Genomic DNA, 20,925 nt, shown 5'->3' on the forward strand with positions numbered 1-20,925 from the left:
GTATTGCCCACAGGATTGTTTTGAAGGAATAAAAAAAGAGAAAAGAGGAGGAAGAAGTGGCAGTGATACCACCACCACCACCAGCAATAACAACAGGGCATCTTCAACTTTTTTATTTGCCATTTTTGCATACTGACAAATATAATGTTTCCATTAATCATATCAGTTGATAAAAGAAATAGCATTCTATAAAATCTGTATTTCTATGAAATGTAAGGGAGGAACATTTTATGTACAGGAGGTAAAGAGAAAGATTTTTATGTATTTGAATCTGGGCATTATCAGACTTTCCTTAGCTTTCCTTTCCTTTCTTTTCCCTTCCCTTCCCTTCCCTTCCTTTCCTTTCCTCTTCTCTCCTCTCCTCTCCTTCCCTTCCCCACCCTTTCCACATTGCAAAACTAGACATGCATGATGTCTGAGGAATATATTGACAAGACAGGGCAAGGAATGAAAAGACAGCAAGTGGCTAGACTGTACTGTGAAAAATACATAATTGGGATTTTTTTGGTGGGATGGGTCTGTCTGCAGCTTTCTCTTGCTTGAAAAAAAAACACCCCAGCATAGGAAGAGGAGGAGAAAGCATATTTAGGGCTTGTTCAGATTTTAGGATCAGCCAAGGTCAACTAAGTGCTATCATCTAGTTGAACAAATGAGGAATATGGAACATTACATTTCCTATTAGCCATGAATCTTGTGAAAACAGTCATCTTGCACTGAACCCGCTTTTGTGAAACTGCTTTGCTTTTCATCAATGAATTCATTTAAAAAAAAAATCAGAATGAAATGGAATTAAATTATTGTAACAAAAGGTGACATAACAAAATAAAATGTTATGCATTAATGATTTGTAGAAAAGACAGCTTAAAGTCAATTTCCACCCAATCACTCCAAATACTTCTTTCAAAAAGTTGAGTGTCCAAGCTATCAACTTCTTGAGTGATTGAATAGAAATAGAGACTTGAGATCTTAGTCTATATTATCCTATTGATTTATCACATCTTTATTGGCAATAAATATTATTTTGTAAATATGTTAGATCAATATCTATGCATATTTGCACTCCCCTCATCTTCCAGGCTCTGAAGTGAATGCTTGCTTTGTCCTGCTAAGTTATAAGTTCCTTGAATTAGTCCTGCAGTTCAAACCTACCTTCCCTATTTAAATAAAAATCTGGCTCTATCACTCTAACATACTTGTTCCTGAATTAGTTCTGAGTAATGGACTTTTTTTAAAATAAAAAAAGTCTCAACTTTTAAATTGGTAAATGTACACGCTGTTTCTCTGACTTGAATAACTTTATCTGGCTAAACAAGTTCAGACATATTGAATGCTTGGGCAGGAGGTTCATTCCCATATTGAAGATGAACAATAAGCCAGAAAAAGACATGCCAAAATGCTTCCATATTGGTTGCCAAAGATGTTTTCATGAATTAACCAGGAGGAGCAGTGAAGGGCTACCAAAATTTTTACTACCACCCTGTGAGCATGGCTTATGCAGGATGCCCTGCATTTTCTTTCAACATCTTTCAGTTCAAATTGGGTGCTCTGGGGTGGAGCTCCATTTTTTCTACCCCACTGCACCCCACCCCCACGGTCTGGGCAGTAGCCCACCCCTACTAAATAGGAGTCACACTAACCTTAAAGGACACTCTACTTATCCAGTTGAAATTTGTCCATGGAATACTGTATACTGAGCTGGCTCTTTCCATTTCCTTTGGGGTTTTGCTTTCTACATACTTAGCCCAGGATTCCTTTGTGGCTTAAGTGAAACAGAGAATGGCCTATGTGCAACCTGTGTCATCATTAAACTCTGAGAGTCAGAATAGCATAATCTTTTTTTATCTTCGTGTCTCTCATGCTATCCAAAATAAATGGTCTGAAGCTGTTGCCTTGGTCATTGATAAGACAAACCTGTAACATAAAATAACCTTCCTTATGAGTTGTTCAACCTATTCTTGGGGCATCAGTAAAATGGCATTCCTCATGTGCAATCAATGTACCATTGGGAACCTTCCTTCCTTCCTTCCTTTCTCCCTCCCTCCCTCTCTCCCTCCCTCCCTCCCTTCCTTCCCTCAACTGAAATCCTAATGCAGAAGTATAAATGAAAGCTTAGAGTTCTGAGTAGTGATGGTTAGGATGTTTCAGTCATGTGCTTTTGTAGAAGACACCAGCGGTAATTTTCTCAGAGGCAACCTAATTCACTATCAGCCACTATGAATACAATTTACTTATCTTCTTCCATAATCATATTCATATGAGTGAGAAGGAAACTCTTTCAGATCCTCCTTAGCTTCAGGCTTGCCAGTGTATCCCATCTCTCTTTTTCCTTGAGGTTATTACCTTTGACAACCTGAGCCTATAACCATCCATCTGGTCTGCAACCTTTCCAGGAATGTTTACTATCTCCAGCCTTATAATCTAAGCATCTGACGTTTTGCTTTCAGGTATCTAAGTTTGGAAACCAAATAATTTCAACAAGCATTATCATTAGCAATGATTTACTCTAAAAGCATTGATATTGCTTCCTGAATTTCAGTTAAGACTATGAATATTGGTACAATACTTACTAATGCCCATATGGAAGAAAAGACTCTTGAATGTTTATTTCTGTATAGGGTGTGCTAATATTATTATTATTATTATTATTATTATTATTATTATTATTATTATTATTTGGATTTGTATGCCGCCCCTCTCTGAAGACTCGGGGCGGCTCACAACAAGTGAAAAAACAATCCAATACATAATCCAATTAATTAAAATATTAAAAGTTTTAAAAAAACTCTATACTAACATACACACACACAAGCATACCATGTATAAATTCAGCGGGCCCAGGGGGAGATGTTTAGTTTCCCCATGCCTGACGGCAAAGGTGGGTTTTGAGAAGTTTACGGAAGGCAGGAAGAGTAGGGGCAGTTCTGATCTCCGGGGGGAGTTGGCTCCAAAGAATCGGTGCCGCCACAGAGAAGGCTCTCCCCCTGGGGCCCGCCAACCAACATTGTTTAGTTGACGGGACCCGGAGGATATTATGTTTTTTATCTGCATTTCAAAGCTGCCCTGTATTTTTCAGCAAACAGCAATAATTCTTTGTAAGCTATTATTTACTCTAAGTTCCTACCATCATGAAGCTTATTTTTAAAATAAGAGATTGTCCTTCTTCATTATTTCTCCTTCTCAATGCAATATTCCTAATGAACAATAATATTTTCCAGCAGTTACAACCTCTGAACCGTCTTCAAAAGCAGAACCATACATAATGAGTTATGTGAACCTGACCTTGATACTACAAGGCAGAATTCAGGAATTTTTTTGGTCTAACTCAAACAGAAGGGGTGGGTGAGGTAAGATGCATTCTGACAGATTGTTCAAAACATGTGGTAGATCATGTGGCAATCTGGAGTTCCGCATAGACTTTTAAAATCATCTTTGAAAATAGCTATACAAAGAAGGGACAGGCTTGTGTATGTAATGACAAAATAGATAAGCATACACTCCAAAGATGGTGGCTGTGAACATCCTGAGGATGATTTTGTCAGCACATAAGGATCATCTGAGAGTTGTGTTACTGTGCTAGCCTTCCCAATACGTTATAATCTCCCTGAATATGTGGCTTGATGCTGTCTCAGGTTTGGCAATGTTCTTACTCAATGATATGGTTCTAGGAGACTTCAATCTGCAATCCCTGTCGGTAGATTTGAATACAGCACAAGATTTCATGGATTCAGAGTGTTCTGTCGAGCTCTCTGGCAGAATCCTCTCAAAAATTCAGATACAAATTTCAGACACACACACGTTTGAAAATTCAAAACAATGTTCACTTAAACTAAGCCCTCTTTTTGTATAGCAAAGAGCACTCGTCTCCAAACAAACTGGTAATTGGTACAAGTCCCTTATCAGTTCTGAGATACTTAGCCTGCAGCTGTGAGGCAATTCATAGTCTTTCTTCTTTCACAAGGTGAAACACCCTTTGCTCTGTTTTAGTTTCAAAGCAGGGAAACAGCAGCACACCAAGGTCGGTCAGCAAGGCAGGCATGAAACATAATGATCAGATAATCCTCCACAATGGCCAAACCCACAGGCTGCTCTTTATAGCAGCCTCACTAATTACCACAGCCCCACCCAACCACAGGTGACCTCATTTTCTTTGATAATAATCTCTCAGTTGTTGCTGCCTATGCATCGCTCTCCGCATGCGTGGCTGTATCATTAACTCTTGTTCTGAATCCAAGGAGGAGCTAGATAATTGATCTCCTTCTGAGCTGTCTGCCACACTCTCCTCCTCCCTGTCACTCATGTCTTCTTGGTCAGAGGAGCCTTCATTAGCAGATTCCACCAGGAGAAAAACAGGCCTGCGGCATGTGGATGTCTCCCCCACATCCACAGTCCTTGGGGCAGGAGCTGGGCCAGAGCTAACCACAACACAGAGTAAGCTTGTGTGGTGGTGATATGATTTGGCATTATGGGATATTAACAAAATCCTACTTTTTCATGGGCAGATCATTGTCTGTTGAGCCTGAAATTACTGTACATACTACTGCAGTACCAGTGGTGAAATCCTTTTTTTTTTTTACTACTGGTTCTGCGGGCATGGCCTGGTGGGAATGGCAGGGGAAGGATATTGCAAAATCTCCATTCCCACCCCACATTGCAGCCAACCAAATATAGTATTTGCCGGTTCTCCAAACTACTCAAAATTTCCACTACCAGTTCTCTGAACTACTCAAAATTTCTGCTACCAGTTCTCCAGAGCCTCTTAGAACCTGCTGTGTTTCACCCCTGTGTAGTACATACATGCACATGCACACAGATATACATATACACAGATATACATGTATATTCTGTGAGCCGCAGCGCTCCATCTTCTTCTTGAGAGACCCAGCTTATCTGGACAATTTTCATGCAATCTCCAACCTGTTTGTCAAATTTGTATGGCTGCCCATCTCACCCAGATTAAAAAAGTGAATTTGAGCAGCATATAACACTGTTCTATTTTGTAATGGTGGTGAATATCTGTAGCTCAGAGAGTGAAGGTTCATTCTCTGAGCGTGTGGATTGGTTTCCAAACATTTCATTACTAGGCCAGGTAACATTTTCAGTGGCATTTAGGGGAAGTCAGTTTCATTGTTCTACTGTTTATAAGGGCTTTATATGGTCACTAGGTCTTGTGAGGTCACATCAGGTGAGGGTCCCATCAGGACTTGTGGTGGGCCTTGGGTAGGTTACATCAGATGAAGATCATTGGGAGGTGACATAGTGGTTGAGCGGGTTGAAAATCAGTGCTGTGTCTGGTTGGTTGCATAGTTGATTTGGATTCTGAGAGGTTTGTAAGAGAAGTGGGTTCCCTCTACCTCCATCCCAGTGCTCTGTATGCACATCATGATGTTTTGTACTCACTGTGCTTGTTACACTCTCACGATGTCCCCTCATGATATTTTGTTTCCACACATGTACAGAAACAACAACAAAAATGCTAAAAATTACACACAGGTGAGCATCCCTCATGTGAAAATTAATGAACCCTGAAAATTATTGAAAAAAAATGGCACTGTGCACAGACTGGAAAAGACAGCACTGGAGCTATCGCGTGCAAATTGTGCAATCAGAGGACCACTACCAAACTACCAACAGGGTAGGAAACCATTTCTGGTTCATAGGCTGGTTATAGGTCATTGTGTCTGTTGATGGAATTGCTTCTGGAGTGCCACGCTTTGATAAACTCAGAGCATGGTGGGTGGTAGTGTGATCAATGATTTTTGTGTTCTTCCAATCAAATTGGTGCTATTTGGTGTCGACATGGGTAGCAATTGATCATTTGGGATCATGACATTTGATCGCCAGTCTGTGTTCATGGATCCTAGTTTTCAATTGATGTGATGTTTCTCCCACTTAGAATTGCAATTGTTACAAATGGATCCTAGTTTTCCATTGATGTGATGTTTCCCCCACTTAGAATTGCAATTGTTACATTTAATTTTGTAAATTACATAGTTTCTTTCATCTTTCTGTATCTTGTCTTTTATTCTGGATAATTCCTGGCAGAGTGTGAGATTGTGGGTTTGCAGGCTGTTGCTATTGCATGGTGTTTGTTTTCTCATTCTTTGCTGGATGTTTACTTTGATACACACCATTCGGAGTCACTTTATTTAAGTTGGGCAGCTGTATAAATGCTTGGAATAATTAAATAAATAATCCCTCTAATCACATTAGAATTAGTTTTTACTTCCGTAGCCAGAATGCCTGCAAGTTAATAAATATGCTGATATAAATAGGCAGTCAGGTTTCCATAAGTCTGAAACATTTTCAAAAAGTCAACTTATACTTGCGTTCTTGGTTACTGCCATTTCAAGATCTGGATAACTATGTTTCATTTAGGGACATAAACTCCTATTCTCAAAACGACGCTATAATTTAATTTAATTTATTTGATTTATATGCCTCCCAATCCCATAGGATTCAGGGTGGCTTACAACAATAAAATAATAATACAATAAAAGTCAAATATTAACAGTAAAAAACAGTAAAACCCCATTAAACTAAATGATAAAACCCCCTAAATTAAACTATACGGTCATACACACATACATACCAGGCAAATCACAATTCAGCCACGACTATATGTTAACTCCCACGGCGCCCCAGGCCTGCTGTCAAAGCCAAGTTCTTCAAGATCTTTCAGAAGGCCAGAAGGGTGGAAGCAGTACAGACATCGGTGTGTATGTGTGTGTGTGTGTGTGTGTGTAGTTCGTTCCAAAGAGATAGAGCACTGCACACAAAACAACTAGACACAAGAACAGTTTTTTTCCCCAAACGCAGTGATGGGCTCCTACGGGAATGGTCAGAAACGCAGTTCCGGTAGCAAAATTTGGAGCTCCACCAGAGAGCCCCCAATTTGCACTGAAATATGTAGTAAAAATTTTGGTAGCCCATCACTGCCCAAATGCCATCACTCTGCTAAACAAATAATTCCCTCACCACTGTCAAACTATTTACTAAGGCTGCATTACTATCATTATTAGTCTTCTCAGCATTCCTATCATCCATCTCCTCCCACTTATGGCTGTAACTTGTTGCTTGTATCTTTATGATTTATATTAATATTGATTGTTTTCCGATTGCTTATTTGTATCTTATGAGAATCATAGATGATTCTTGATGAACTTGTCTTTTTATGTACTCTGAGAGCATATGCACCAAAGACAAATTCCTTGTGTGTCCAAACACAATTGGCCAATAAAGAATTCTATCCTGTTTTATTCTATTTTGGGACCTGGTGTTAATAATACCAATATTTGTGTGCAGAGAAGCATGGTAATTACAGGGATAACTGCAGAAGCTCCAAGAGGTAGTCAGTTATATTCATTCATGACTAGCTGCTGTAGAATTGCCAGTTAATTGGGATACAATCTCACAATAGTAGCATCTTCACAATAACATAGAGCAAGCCATCATAAGGGTGAGTCATTCTTAGAGTCATATCAGAGACAGGCAATCAAATATCTTCTGGATATTGCAGATAGCAGAACAATCTGTGGCTCTACTTTTAATTTAGGAATGTATTCATGACACTTACCAGAAATCTGGTGTTCCCAAATGTCAGTATCTTCCAAATATAAAGGTTACATGTACAAGATATAACTTTTATTAGTCTGAAGAAGGAAGGGATTTGGAAGGGGTAGTCCAACTGATCTGGAAAACACTGTATTGTACATTGTAAAGACACAACCTATAATGCTTTATAAAGCCTATAGCTTTGTTTTTGTTTTGTTCCAACAAATGTCTCCAATAGTTGGTGTCAATTTGTAGGTGTTTTTACATTTATTAGAGAGGATATTCAGGAGATTTTAAAGATATGAAATGAGTATTTTAAACATTGTAGAGGCTCGATGCTTCCAAATTCTTCTTGTTATCTGAAAGACTGAAAATAGTCAGTCAGTCAATTAGTCAGTCAGTCAGTCAATCAAGGAAAGAAGGAAGGAAGGAAGGAAGGAAGGAAGGAAGGAAGGAAAGTAGATGTCTTTCTCTCTAAAATTGGAAGTTAAGTGATCATTAGTATATAGACATGTCGTAATAATTGTAACTAATAAAGCTAAGTCACAAGGAGGAACAGAGTTATACAGCATCCACAAAACCTATACAGAGGTTTTATATTTTATATTACCCCATATTGTTCTGAAAAGCTTATGAGTGTTTGAGAGTGTGTGCGTATCAGTGATGGGTTGCTCCTGGTTTGGTCCAGTTCTAAGAATTGGTAGTGCTGGTGACAGGAGGATCCACTCACCCGTGATGCTTCTGCGCATGCACAGAGCGTTGTGCATGTGTGCCAGCACACAAACTGGTAGTAATGGGTTTTAGAACCCACTACTGATACATGTCTATCTTTTTGCACACACGAACAGACAAACATAGATACATACATATTCTAAAATCATTTCTGTGTTCTTTATTAATATAGGTTAAGGTTTTGCTGTTTTATAGTTGTTTTAACAATTTGAAACAATTTTTTAATCTAACCTCCACATTCTGATTGTTTGGGGGGGATGTTAAATATAAGCAGTATAAATGCAGTCTTCAGAGGCCCTCCAGGTTTTAAGTACTATTGGTGGGGGAATTATGGAATGGGAAGCAGATGGAGAACTATCTATGCTGCTTTAAACTCTATATCAAAAATGTCAATCAAAATGTAATAAATGTGCTGGAACCACTCTGAATGTTCGTCATCACACATCTATTAAAAGAGCCTTTGTTTTTAGCCTACTTATGATTGTAATTAAATTGACTCATGGAAGGGGAAGGTTGTTTCACTCTGTCCCTTACTAACTAGATTTGATTAATTTAAATCTTAATATTTGTCAGGAATGTTCTCTAAACATAGCTAAGGCCTTTCCATTTACAGAAATATTGCCAACCCAGCACTGTTTCTGAAGTCATGTTATCACATCCTCCATCACTACTGGCAGTTAATTTCTGCCTGCACTTCACTGTATTGAAATGGTGCCAAAGTACATTCTCTCCTCTCTGTCTCAAAAGCAGGGTCAGCGCTACTATTTCATGTAGATAGTCTTTGTTTAGTGGCTGCCTTACTTGGTGGCCATTCACAGTTGCAACGATTATGAGAAAGTAAATCTGCAACCAATCCTTGCATTTAGAATCCTTACAGATCTTGAAAGAAAATGAAAGTTAAAGTGGGATCATAAGCACAGTTGCAGTTTCATGTAGGAACCACCAGGGTAGGCTGCTCTCCTGAGTGATCTTTGAGTGATCCTCTAGTGAAAATTCTGTGTGGTTCAGCAAACCTCCAAATCCCACTCCCAACTGGCCCCTCCCCTCCCCCCCTTCCCAGGATTCTCTATGCGGCCTGTTTTGGATGCCAGGTAAGTGCAGGTCTTGTGTGGAGGTTTTGAGAGGGTGAAAAATGCTGGAGGCTTTGGAAGGCTGGCAATGGGCTTATTGCCAGCTTCTGGTGGTCCCTGGAACCTGGGGAAGGCTGTTTGCTTCTTCCCAGAGGCTCAAGGAAAGTCCGGGTGGATGAAAACAGCCACAACCACTATGGCCATTCCCACCCAACAACCAGGCAGAGAATCAGTTGCTAAAACTTTTGAAGCCCACTCCTGGGAACCACTTTGGCTGAACATCAAGTTGCCAGTCCCAACTGTATATGTGTATTATCTTTAAAATGAGGAATAGGTGCGAGGAGGCTTTAAAAACATTTTCATAATAAACTGCTGAATAACTTGGGAATCACAGCAGGTAACATGAAAAGTAATCAGATCCATTGATGGAGATAGGTGCTGTTGGATGTCAAGTCATACTTCCCTCATGAAGTGTTATGAGGAAGACCATTGTAAGAAGAACCACTACTCTTTGAAAATGGTTTTTAAGGCAAAAATAAGGTCTGTATGGAAACACCGTTTAACTCAGCTTGAAACATACTCCACAGGTTTGGCTAAAGGCCACACAAAGCCGGACTAAATAAAAACATAATTTATTCATAAATTCTAATTTATTTAATAAAAATACAAAAATATAAATATACATATTTATATTTGTATATATATATTTAGATAGATAGAAAAATAGGAATAAACACAGACATTTTAACTCAATAAATATGGCAGTAATATTCATTCTTAATTTTTTAAAGGAATAATCAGTTTATGTTATAAGATAGGGGACAGTAGCAAGGGAAATGAAGTAAATTGTTAATTTTTTGAAAAAAAAGTTTTATTTTCCAAGTCCTCCTGAAAGGCACAAAAAGCCTTTTAAATATATTTTAGCCACCCCTCCCCCCAATTAATACTGTATTGAACATCCTCTTTCTAACCTCTTAGACAAAAAGGATGAGATATTACTTCTGTCTTAAAAAACAGTCATTTTCATTCACACTAACGTATTAAGCAAACTTTTACTAAAACATACACTTATGTTTTGTTTTTGTTTGTTTTTTTCCAAGTAAGAGAATATAGGCCACTTTAATCTAATTACAGAGGCATTGATCTCATCAGCAAGGACCCATTCACAAGAAAAAATAAAAATAAAATTCAGGCCATGTTCCAAGAATCTCCAACATCAATGAGGTGCCCCTTCCACGTAAAACATCTTCCCCTACTTGGTCTCTATAGTTATAAGGAATATTCCATGTGCATATCATGGAGTTGTCTGCACAAGGCCACTGCCCAGCCTCCTCACTGAGTAAAAAAAGGAGAAGAGAGAGGATGGGGCTCAGGGGAGACAAGGGGAGGGGAGGAGATCCCTGCTCTTGCACAGAAATGCTGAAGCTGCATCAGACATCTTGAAGGAGGCAGTTAGTCCTGGTCACTCTCATCTCCACCATACATATCTGCTAATTTTTTAAATCGTGGCCCCCAGTCACTCAAATAGTCATAGTCTTGATTTCCACCATCATTGGTAAGTGACTCCAAAGAACTAAGTGAATTTGCTTTAGAATCATTCCCTTCATAGGCATATGTTGCTAAAGAGTCATAAGGGGGTGCAGTTGGATCCAAGTCATGTTCCTTTAGTCTTCGATGGATAAAATCTTGAATATCAATGTTTTCCCACAAAGATGCTGTCCTCCTTATCTGGAAAATAGTTTCTGGAATCACATCTCTTCTCATTTTGCTTTCCTCTCTGGCTTCAGGGTTCCTTAGCGTGCCAATATCAAAGGCTTGGGTATCTTCCTCCCCACCTCCTTCATCATTATAGGTGACAACGTTGTCTCGGACATCATCTTTTGAAATGATCAAGGGCTCTTTTTTCCTCTGGTGTTTCATTGCAGCAAACAGCACAACCAAAACTGGAAGACAACAGTAACAATACAGATGGGCAATGAGCTCTGAATGGTGAATTAGGAACAACACTAGCAAAGCTAAAAACCTTTAACATTCATTAATTGCAAAATGTAAGATTAAGATAAATATTACACTCTTAATTAAATGAAGGGAGTTAAAAAGAAAAGCTCATTGAAAACAGCTTCTTTAACAATATAGAATGAAGCACAGGAATTATTCTTTATATATTGTCTGGGGATATAATGGCCATATAGTGTATTTTTCGAGAGGCAACTGGACTTTCTTCTGGTGTTTCCTTTGGGGACGTTTCGCTTCTCATCCTGGAGGCTTCTTCAACTCTGACTCGGAGGTGGATCCTTTTATTTCTCATTTAGTCAGAGTTGAGGAAGCTTCTTGGATGAGAGGCAAAGCGTCTTCGAAGAGAGACCAGAAAGTCCATTGACCTTAGAAAAAGACGTACTTTTTGGATAGCAGTATGTATTGTATCTTGATATCTGCAAAGCATTTGTCAATTTTGTATTTTTTATGCTGTAAATTGAGTCCCCTGGGGAAGGGCGGCATAGAAATCCAAATAATTAATAAACAAACAAACAAAACAAACATATGAATGTGTTGGTTAAAATTATTAATCTAACCAGAATATATTTATAGTACATTCAGAAAGTGTTCAGATTCCCTTCATTTTGTCAAATTTGTTATGCTGCAGCCTGATTTCTAAAATTCTGTTTTCACTTTATCATTATGGGGTACTGATTGTAGACTAATGAGAGAAAAAATGAATTTCAACAACTGTAGAATCAAGCTGCAGCAGAATAAAATTGACAAAAGTGAAGGGAATCTGAATACTTTTTGAATGCACTGTATATTTTAGTCCAGTGCGAAGGAGGTTCTCGTGTATGTTATGATGTATCCACAGGAGCAAGAACTTTAATTTTTAAACCAGATTTCAATTTTAATGGGAGGAGTTATACATCTTAATATGTGCATAAGATTTTGTTTCAGTCTGACACTGATCAGACATGAATAGTGAACAAGATTCATATATCGGTATATAATAATAATAATAATAATAATAATAATAATAATAATTATTATTATTATTATTATTATTATTATTATTATTATTATTATTTAGATTTGTATGCCACCCCTCTCCGAAGACTCGGGGAGGCTCACAACAATAATAAAACAATGCTACAGTGGAACAAATCTAATATTAAAAGAGAAAAAGACATATAAAACCGTATCATTTAAAACCAAACAACACATACATACCAAACATAAAGTATAAAAGCCTGGGGAAGGTGTTTCAGTTCCCCCATGCCTGGCAGTATAGGTGGGTCTTGAGTAGCTTACGAAAGACAAGGAGGGTGGGGGCAGTTCTAATCTCTGGGGGGAATTAATTCCAGAGGGCCGGGGCCACCACAGAGAAGGCTCTTCCCCTGGGGCCCACCAAACAACATTGTTTAGTCGACGGGACGCGGAGAAGGCCAACTCTATGGGACCTTATCGGTCGTTGGGATTCATGCGGTAGCAGGTGGTTAAGGAGGTACTCTGGTCCAGTGCCATATCCCAGATGCTAAAGACAGGCAAACATTTGGTTTCTGAAGGCATATTTGAAATTCTGGGGAAATGTCATAAGTACTACCATAAGTACTACCATGGGATGAGTAGGGCAATTCAGAAATGAGATAAGGCCAAGTCAGCAAATTAAATTAATTTAAAGAAAAGCAATACAAGCATTTTAAGGCATAGATAACTTTTTAAAAGGTTATATATTTTCTCCATTACACCTATAAATTGATTAATTGAATTTTCCTCCTTTTCTAAATTAAATGGCATAATCTCACTTTAATCAGGTGAACTACACATCTCCAATCCATATTCCCCTCTTTTTAAAAGAAAGACATAGACTTGATTGTTTCTCCAATTTTCTTATATATTATATATAGTTCTGTTAGTTGAAGTTTTATGTATACAAGTTAATTGGTAAATACAGAACAGAATTACCGTAGCTATCATTAATAAAATATGTTGTTTACATGCATTTTTGTTATGTGATTCTCTTTGAGGGACTCTTTTGGAGTGTTTTTATATATATTATATAAATGTGTAAAATGGTGGAAATGAATTCTTTTTCAAGGTCTCATTATCTCTTATCTGGATAAAAAGGAACACTGCTTTTGAAATCCTTGCTTTACTATAAAATTATGAAAATAATCCACATCAAAATGGACTCAATATATTCCTTTTTCCATTCAATGTTTTGTCAACTATTATAGGCTGTCTATAACTTCCATTCTACACAAAATAAGATTTGTCTGCTTTATGTGTATTAAAAAATCTGTTTTATTTGGGTTTATGTTCCCTTGCAACCTGTTTTCCATTTCCCCCAAATCAATATATAAACTTTGGCCTAGATTTGCTTTTTATCAATTTTTTTATGAATCAAACTCCCAAAGTAGTCCCCTCCCCTTTCTTCAAGCACATTCCTTGTCTGAATCTTCTTAATTTCCTTCTTTCTCCCAATCTTCCTAGCAATTTCCTTCATAACCTTTTCCTTTAGGGCAAAAGGAGTGTCCTGGAAACACTAGTTGTCAGGTCATCCATGATTATGGCCCCACCTTTGTGTATTTATACAATAGCACTAGGTGCCACATTCTTAAAAGCCCTTTTGTATATTCCGTATCCATGGATACCAAATGCTTCAAAGAAAGCTTTCATTGTACCAAGAACCATTTAAAATGTTGCAGAAATAAATTGACTAATACATGCAGGTGGCTTATCGGATATGGTCTATTCTGTTCAGAATGTTTGAATGCAGCACTGATTTCAGAGAGGGGGGAAAAACCCTCACAATGCTTGTTGGAATAATAGCAGGATTCTTTTTCTGCCTTATCTACAGAGAGGGTTCACAGCAGCTCTTCAGTTTCCATAGTCAGCTTCCTCTAGTATTTTTCATTGTTGTTATAAGGAGAAATAACATCAAGTGTCACACTTAAAGATTGACACTTTATTTAAAGAACAGGTTTTAACATCTTGGTTTTAAAAAACAACAACATGCTATCGCATTACTATTTGAATGCTTTGTGAACTTTTGTATGATCTCCATAAATGTAATCTGACAGCTTTTGAAATATAATTGGTTGTTGTTAGGTCTTTCCATCATCTTCATTATTAGTGCATATCATTACACTAACCAGGATACCACAATGCTATGGCACAATGGTATTGATGGGTGAACTGAACCCGCACAATTCGGGTCCGTACCGAATTTTGCGGTGTTCGGTATGCCGAACATGAACCTGAAATTTTTCCAAAGTTCGGGCAAAGTTTGGGGTTGTGTTTGGCGTTCGGAGCTTTGCCGTCACTGGCAGGTTGCTAATGACGCCAAGGTGATCACTTCCTGGATTCCATGGAATCCAGGAAGTGATCACCTTTGCGTCCTTAACAACCTGCCAGTGATGGCAAAGCTCTGCCCCCGGAATCTCTTCGTGGGAGAGATTCCCCAGCTCCTTCAAAGGGTGGTCTTCACGTAAAAATAAACATTGTTATTTTTAGGAAAAAGGACACCGCAGCAGCGCTGCAAGCAAAGGGCGGTCCTTTCACATAAAAATAAATATGTTTATTTTTACGTAAAAGGACCGCCCTTTGCTTGCAGCGCCGCTGCGATGTCCTTTTTCGGGTTCAGCAGAATTTTGCGTAAAATTCGGCTGAACTGGCCGAACCCGAACACTGTTGGGTTTGCCCATCACTACACAATAGTAATCTGGCTGGCCAAGGGATCAGACCTGTGATAGGACATGTTTGCGTCAGGGCTGGGTTTTGCTTATCTTCCCTACCGGTTCACATTGTGTCGATCATGTGCGTGCCTATGTCATGTCGGAAAAATGACCCTCGGCACATGCGCAGAAGCCTTTGCACATGCACAGAGGGGGGGGGGGGTTGCCAGCCACTTTCAAGGAGCAGTGAGGACAGTTTCGAGGGCCTGGCCATCTAGCCATCACTGCTGGTTCAGCAAGTGCGGGCAAATTTCCACCACTGTTTCTGGTGAACTGGTCTGAACCAGCAGCAACCCACCACTGGTTTGAATGCTTCCCACAGAAAGAAAGATGATCGGCCTCTTCCATCAAGGCCCCCTCCCTTTCCAGAGCTGCCTCACAAGAGGGCACTGCAACCAGAAAAATTCAGAACCATCAGGAATCTGATTGCCTGCACAGAGCACCACTTCCTCTCCCTACTGAATTATTACCTATCTCCCTAATTACATAGAACCTACAGTGGCACCTCTACCCACGAACGCCTCTACTTACGAACTTTTTTGGTTCTTCTCAGGAACCATTTTCCACCTACAAACCTGAGCCTCCAAAACTGTAACCGGAAAAGGCAGGGAGAAGCCTCTGTGGGGCCTCTTTAGGAATCTCTTGGGAGGGAAAGGGGCTGGGAAAGGCAGGGAGAAGCCTCTAAGGGGCCTCTCTAGGAATCTCCTGGGAAGAAACAGGGCCTCCACCCTCCCTGTGGTTTCCCTAATTGCATGCATTATTTGATTTAACATTGATTCCTATGGGACAAATTGCTTCTTCTTACAAACTTTTCTAACCTGGTCAGGGAATGAATTAACTTCGTAAGTAGAGGTACCACTGTACTTTAAATCTGTTAGGTGGACAAAAGCTGACGGAATTGACAGGAGCCTATCCTGCCACGCAATGCCTGGGTTCGAACTGCCAAAGCTGAAATCATCTCCAGCATCATTAAACCACTGAGCCACCACGTGTCTCATTTCTTTCCACCCAATACACAAAACTATCAATATCATCAAAAAGGTACCAGGTATTTGAGGGGGATGTCTGCCACTGACTCACCTCATTTGCACATGTTACCCCCATCCTGTTTTTTGCTGTCAGAGGACTTTTGCTGTCAGAGGGCTTTCCTGAAGGCCTCTGCAGCCAATAACAGAGGTCTGGATTTATCAGGAGTTCTGTTATTTGCAGTAGAGGCCTTTAGGGAAGCTTTGCTGACTGCAGAAGAAGAAGTGGTAGGCCAGCAAAGCAGGTGTCAGGATTTGTGAAGCCAGGCTACAACTGTGCAAAGGTTAAGTAGTATGGCAGCTCCACTCCCCCACCCCCAGCTTAATTTTTACCCATGCACTTCACCCCACTGAGTGTACCCTGGAATGGACAGGATCTTAATTTGGGCTTGTTTGAGGGGATAGGGCTTATATTGTGCACATGTGTAAAAAATCAACTTAGGGCTTATTTTCAGGATAGGTCTTTGTTTCAGGGAAACATGGTAGGTGATTATTTTAAGAAGTAAGTGAATGTGTATTTTTCAATAAGAATAATGGTGGAGTTTTGATTTTAGTAATATAAATATCACCAGGGTGATAAACAGCTTATTTATAAGTCACCTTGAACCCCTAGAGCAATGGTGTGTGTGATAAATCTAAATAACTAAATTTTAAAAAACTTTTTAAAAATATCAAATTTAATCCCTAGCAATTAGCAATTTATTGCTATCACCAGCAGTTTCCACCTACCAGGGACCTCAGAACATGCAGTACTAATGAGCAAAATTGTTTACACATTAAGTAACTAACAGAATCTCTAAATGTTTCTTTTAAGATATTCTCTCAGAAATAAGATGTATTACATTACTATTGAATATAAAAAAAAATATGAGTCATGCCATCATTCATATCAGAACTATCTTTAGAAATATTCCATTTTAAAACCATACTTTAAATAACTAAGTGAACAAGCTACAGTAAGAACAGCCCATTGGCGATATATGGTAGTCCATCATTTTTTCAGTCTTTGGATTTGCTACTTCCTTGGCTTTACAATACTGAGAGTTCTCTAGCATCTACATGGGGCTACCTTTGAAGAGTGTTCGGAAACTTCAGATTGTGCAGAATGCAGCTGCAAGAGCAATCATGGGCTTTCCCAGATATGCCCATGTCACACCAATACTCCGCAGTCTGCATTGGTTGCCGATCAGTTTCCGGTCACAATTCAAAGTGTTGGTTATGACCTATAAAGCCCTTCATGGCATCGGACCAGAATATCTCCGGGACTGCCTTCTGCCACACGAATCCCAGTGACCGATTAGGTCCCACAGAGTTGACCTTCTCTGGGTCCCGTCAGCAAAACAATGTTGTCTGGTGGGGCCCAGGGGAAGAGCCTTCTCTGTGGCAGCCCCGACCCTCTGGAATCAACTCCCTCCGGAGATCAGAACTGCTCCGCCCCTCCTTGCCTTCCGCAAACTCCTAAAAACCCATCTCTGCTGTCAGGAGAGGGGCGGCATACAAATCTAATTATTATTATTATTAATAATAATAATAATAATAATAATAATAATAATAATAATATCACTTGTGAAAGCCTAGATTAAACAGATAACAGATTCTTCTGATAATGTAGTTTCCTTGAAACAGTTTCCAGGCACAAAGAAGGGAAAAAGAAATGGTCCACTTACTCAGCAGAATAATGATGCAGAGCAGAATGGCAATGAGTGCACCTGTGCTAAGGCCTGCCGGAAGGAGCAAAGCTTCAGCGTTACAAGACTTCATATTTCCCCTGCTGTCACAGGCACACACTCTGATGCTCAGTGTGCCTGTACTACTCTGGATGGGGTAGTCATTGTCAAATATTATTACTGGCAGGAGATAGGTGCTCATTTTACTACGGCTATATCCATTCCGTCTTGTTACAACGCCTGCCGTATTATCTGCACCAGAAGAACCAAAAACACGGAAAATGATATTTAAAACATTGTTAGCAAAGGACTCAAAATATGACATAGAGAACCAATAATTAAAGCCCACCTTTGTTATCCACAATAGAGAAGTTTGGATGGGCTGTGTATTCTGGTGCCAGTTCAAAAAAAAATTTGTGTCCACGTGGTGGTTCATCTTTATCCACAGCGCTAACAGTTTGTATCAGCTGCAAGGAAATAATTATGTTGTCAGGCACATAAATGTTACATCTTTTGCTTTGGAGCATAATCTGTTTAGATAAATACCTGTAGCAGTTTAGAAAGAACCACATGGATTAACTTTTACTATGGTTTTACTGAGTTTAGCTAGATCTACGAATAAAGGAGCTTTAGCACAATATCCTCACTGCTGTAAGCAACTGTTTCTTGTGGTTATCCATCTGTCGCTCAAACATAATGGCTTTCAAGCAAAGGGCCAAATAACTACTGTGGGTTGCTGAAAACTAATAAGATTAAAAAAATAATAAAAAATAACAAATGCCCAATTTTAGCATTACCAAAGTTCCAGAATGTGTACGCACATGGATGTTTTGTTATATAATAAGCCATACTCATAGTTCAAGTGGGGCAACAAGGAAACCTAGCATTAAGCTAGCATCCTATATGTGAACTATAGCAAATTGCCCAAAATATTTTGAAGTGTGCAGGATATTTATGACAGATGTTTATTTTTTCTTTTTTTTTAAAAGCCATTTTCTACCTTTTCTTAATTATTGTATGTTCCATATATAATAATCGAGCATTATCTGGGTGAATGGTTTGCAGATGGATGAAACATCTATAATGCAAAATTATAAAACAATGACAGGAAAACTGTAGGAAAAAATATTAACAATAGGAGCTGGAAACCATTGCCACCACTTAAGCCAACTTTAAAACTAGCAGCAGCTGCAGGTGGGAAAAAGAATTAAGAATATGCAAGCAAGGATATTAAAGGATTGGGAGAAAAATACCAGAATCTTTAGTGCTCCAAAGAGTCAAAAATTAAAAAAAAGATTTTCTTAGGAAAGCATTCTACTAAAGATATCTAAAATCTGCAGCAGCACGAACTTAAGGCAGAGGAAGAGCAATGACCTAATATGCTAATGTTAAGTGGAGAGGGGAATTGCAGGGTAAACTGGCAGCCTGGATCCAGCCAGTTATGTCTTTCAAATAAAAACCAGCGCCATCTTTCATACCAATTCAAACTGATGATTAATGCAGTTGTCAACTCAGAGCAAAGTGAAATCAACTCAACTAGTTCCGTATAACTGTTTAGTTGTTTTCCTACTTAAAAAAAAAAATCAACCTTCTCTTCCCCAAATATCCCCCAACTTGAAATTGTCAAACTTCCCCTCCACCCAAAGCCAGTCCTATGCTTAACATTAAAATAAATCAAATGGGCTATGAGCTGAACTATGGAAAGATTCTTTCTGGAAAGTAGCTAACTGGTTGGTATAGAATACTAAATCAATTAGTGCTCCATCCACAATGCTACTGGTGATAAAGATGGATTGACTCTTATCCACAAGGAATATTTTTTTGTCTTTACCTTCCCTTCCCTACTGGTTCGGAGGTTCATGTGTCATATCCGGGTACTGAACCTCTATACATGTGCAGAAGCATTTGCACATGTACAGAGGGCTCATTGCCAGTTGCTTTCAAGCAGTGGCGAACGGGGAATCAGTTCAGGAGTGTGGTAAGCTGGCCATCACTACCGGTTCAGCGAATGGGACAAAATTTGTGCCACCAGCTTGTGTGAACCAGTCCAAACTGGTAGTAACCCACCACTGGTCTGTACTGTATCTCAGATTAATGACTCTAAATTAGCCCATTGCTTTGTCCAAATATTGGATGAGAGCATCAACTGTCTCATTTATTCCAGAAGGAAAGGACCCTTGGGTCTCTTTTTCCACATTGTCCCTACCGGCAGAATGGGAAGGCAACTATTTCTGGAGGACAGAATCCAATAACAGTGCCTTCTATTAATCCTCTACTCTCTCTTAAAATGACCCCAGGATTTGGTTTTTTTGTTCTAAAGTACACATTTCCATTTTATGTTGCCTCAAGTGCATTTCAGATAATACATGTCAGCAGTTCATTGGCTACTCTGTAGAGAAAATGATGTCTCTTCAACTGACTCTGTGTTTACAATGCTTTCTCTTTCCTTGTAAATCTGCCTCTTACCAATTCTGCAATAACATAATGCTTGCAACACTTGCCTTATAAATAGAATGTTGCTGATTATAAGGCTGGCAGATTTTTTGATTACTATTTTTACTCTCCTTTTTTTAAAGGATCTTCCTGCCCCACACCCTCAAACTCCTTCATGACTGGTATGCCACTGGGTATATTGCCAATTATACCGATACCTTGCAGATAAAGCTCAAAGAAAGAAAATAGAAAGCTCAAAGAAAGAAAATTAGTATTGAAAATAAATTGTACCAGGTTTTGAACCAGCAATCTATTATTCAGAAGGTAAGGGCTTTAGCCACAGTGAAAGTATAGCAGTCATTGTAAGAATAATTCTAAACAGCATGAGAAAAGCATAATGGAATAAAAAAGTATTTTTTTCCATGTACACGTATTTTGATACTTTATGTTTTTGTATGTGTAGACAAACATATATACACATATGTTTAAATTTAATACATAAAGTTTAATTAAGTTTAATTGTATTTTGTATGTGTGTGTTACATGAGCACAAGCACAAACACAAACACATACAAATATATATGTCCAGGAATATACCCAGAGGAAGTAAAATAGTTGGGAATTACTTTCCTGGAAGAAAAATGTAGAAGAGCTCAGCAACAAGGTATTGTCCAATGGAAAGACAATTGCAAGCTATAGCCAAAATATTTCCCCACTGGATTTCTTA

The 20,925-nt window shown here is 38.9% G+C and overlaps 1 protein-coding gene across 3 annotated transcripts in view; it reads right to left on the reverse strand.

Moving 5' to 3' along the window:
* Positions 1–10,805: 10,805 nt before the first annotated feature.
* The window catches only part of CDH9 (cadherin 9), a 124,331-nt gene continuing 114,211 nt past the window's right edge, over positions 10,806–20,925 (reverse strand). For all 3 annotated transcript variants that reach the window (XM_070749085.1, XM_070749086.1, XM_070749087.1), the window contains 3 exons: positions 18,115–18,232; positions 17,766–18,017; positions 10,806–11,296 (listed from right to left, as the gene is read on the reverse strand). In XM_070749085.1, coding sequence (XP_070605186.1) covers positions 10,806–11,296; positions 17,766–18,017; positions 18,115–18,232 — 861 coding nt within the window. The remainder of the gene's footprint in view (positions 11,297–17,765; positions 18,018–18,114; positions 18,233–20,925) is intronic.

Source organism: Erythrolamprus reginae, chromosome 3 (genome assembly GCF_031021105.1).
Source record: "Erythrolamprus reginae isolate rEryReg1 chromosome 3, rEryReg1.hap1, whole genome shotgun sequence".
NCBI classification, from domain to species: domain Eukaryota; kingdom Metazoa; phylum Chordata; class Lepidosauria; order Squamata; family Dipsadidae; genus Erythrolamprus; species Erythrolamprus reginae.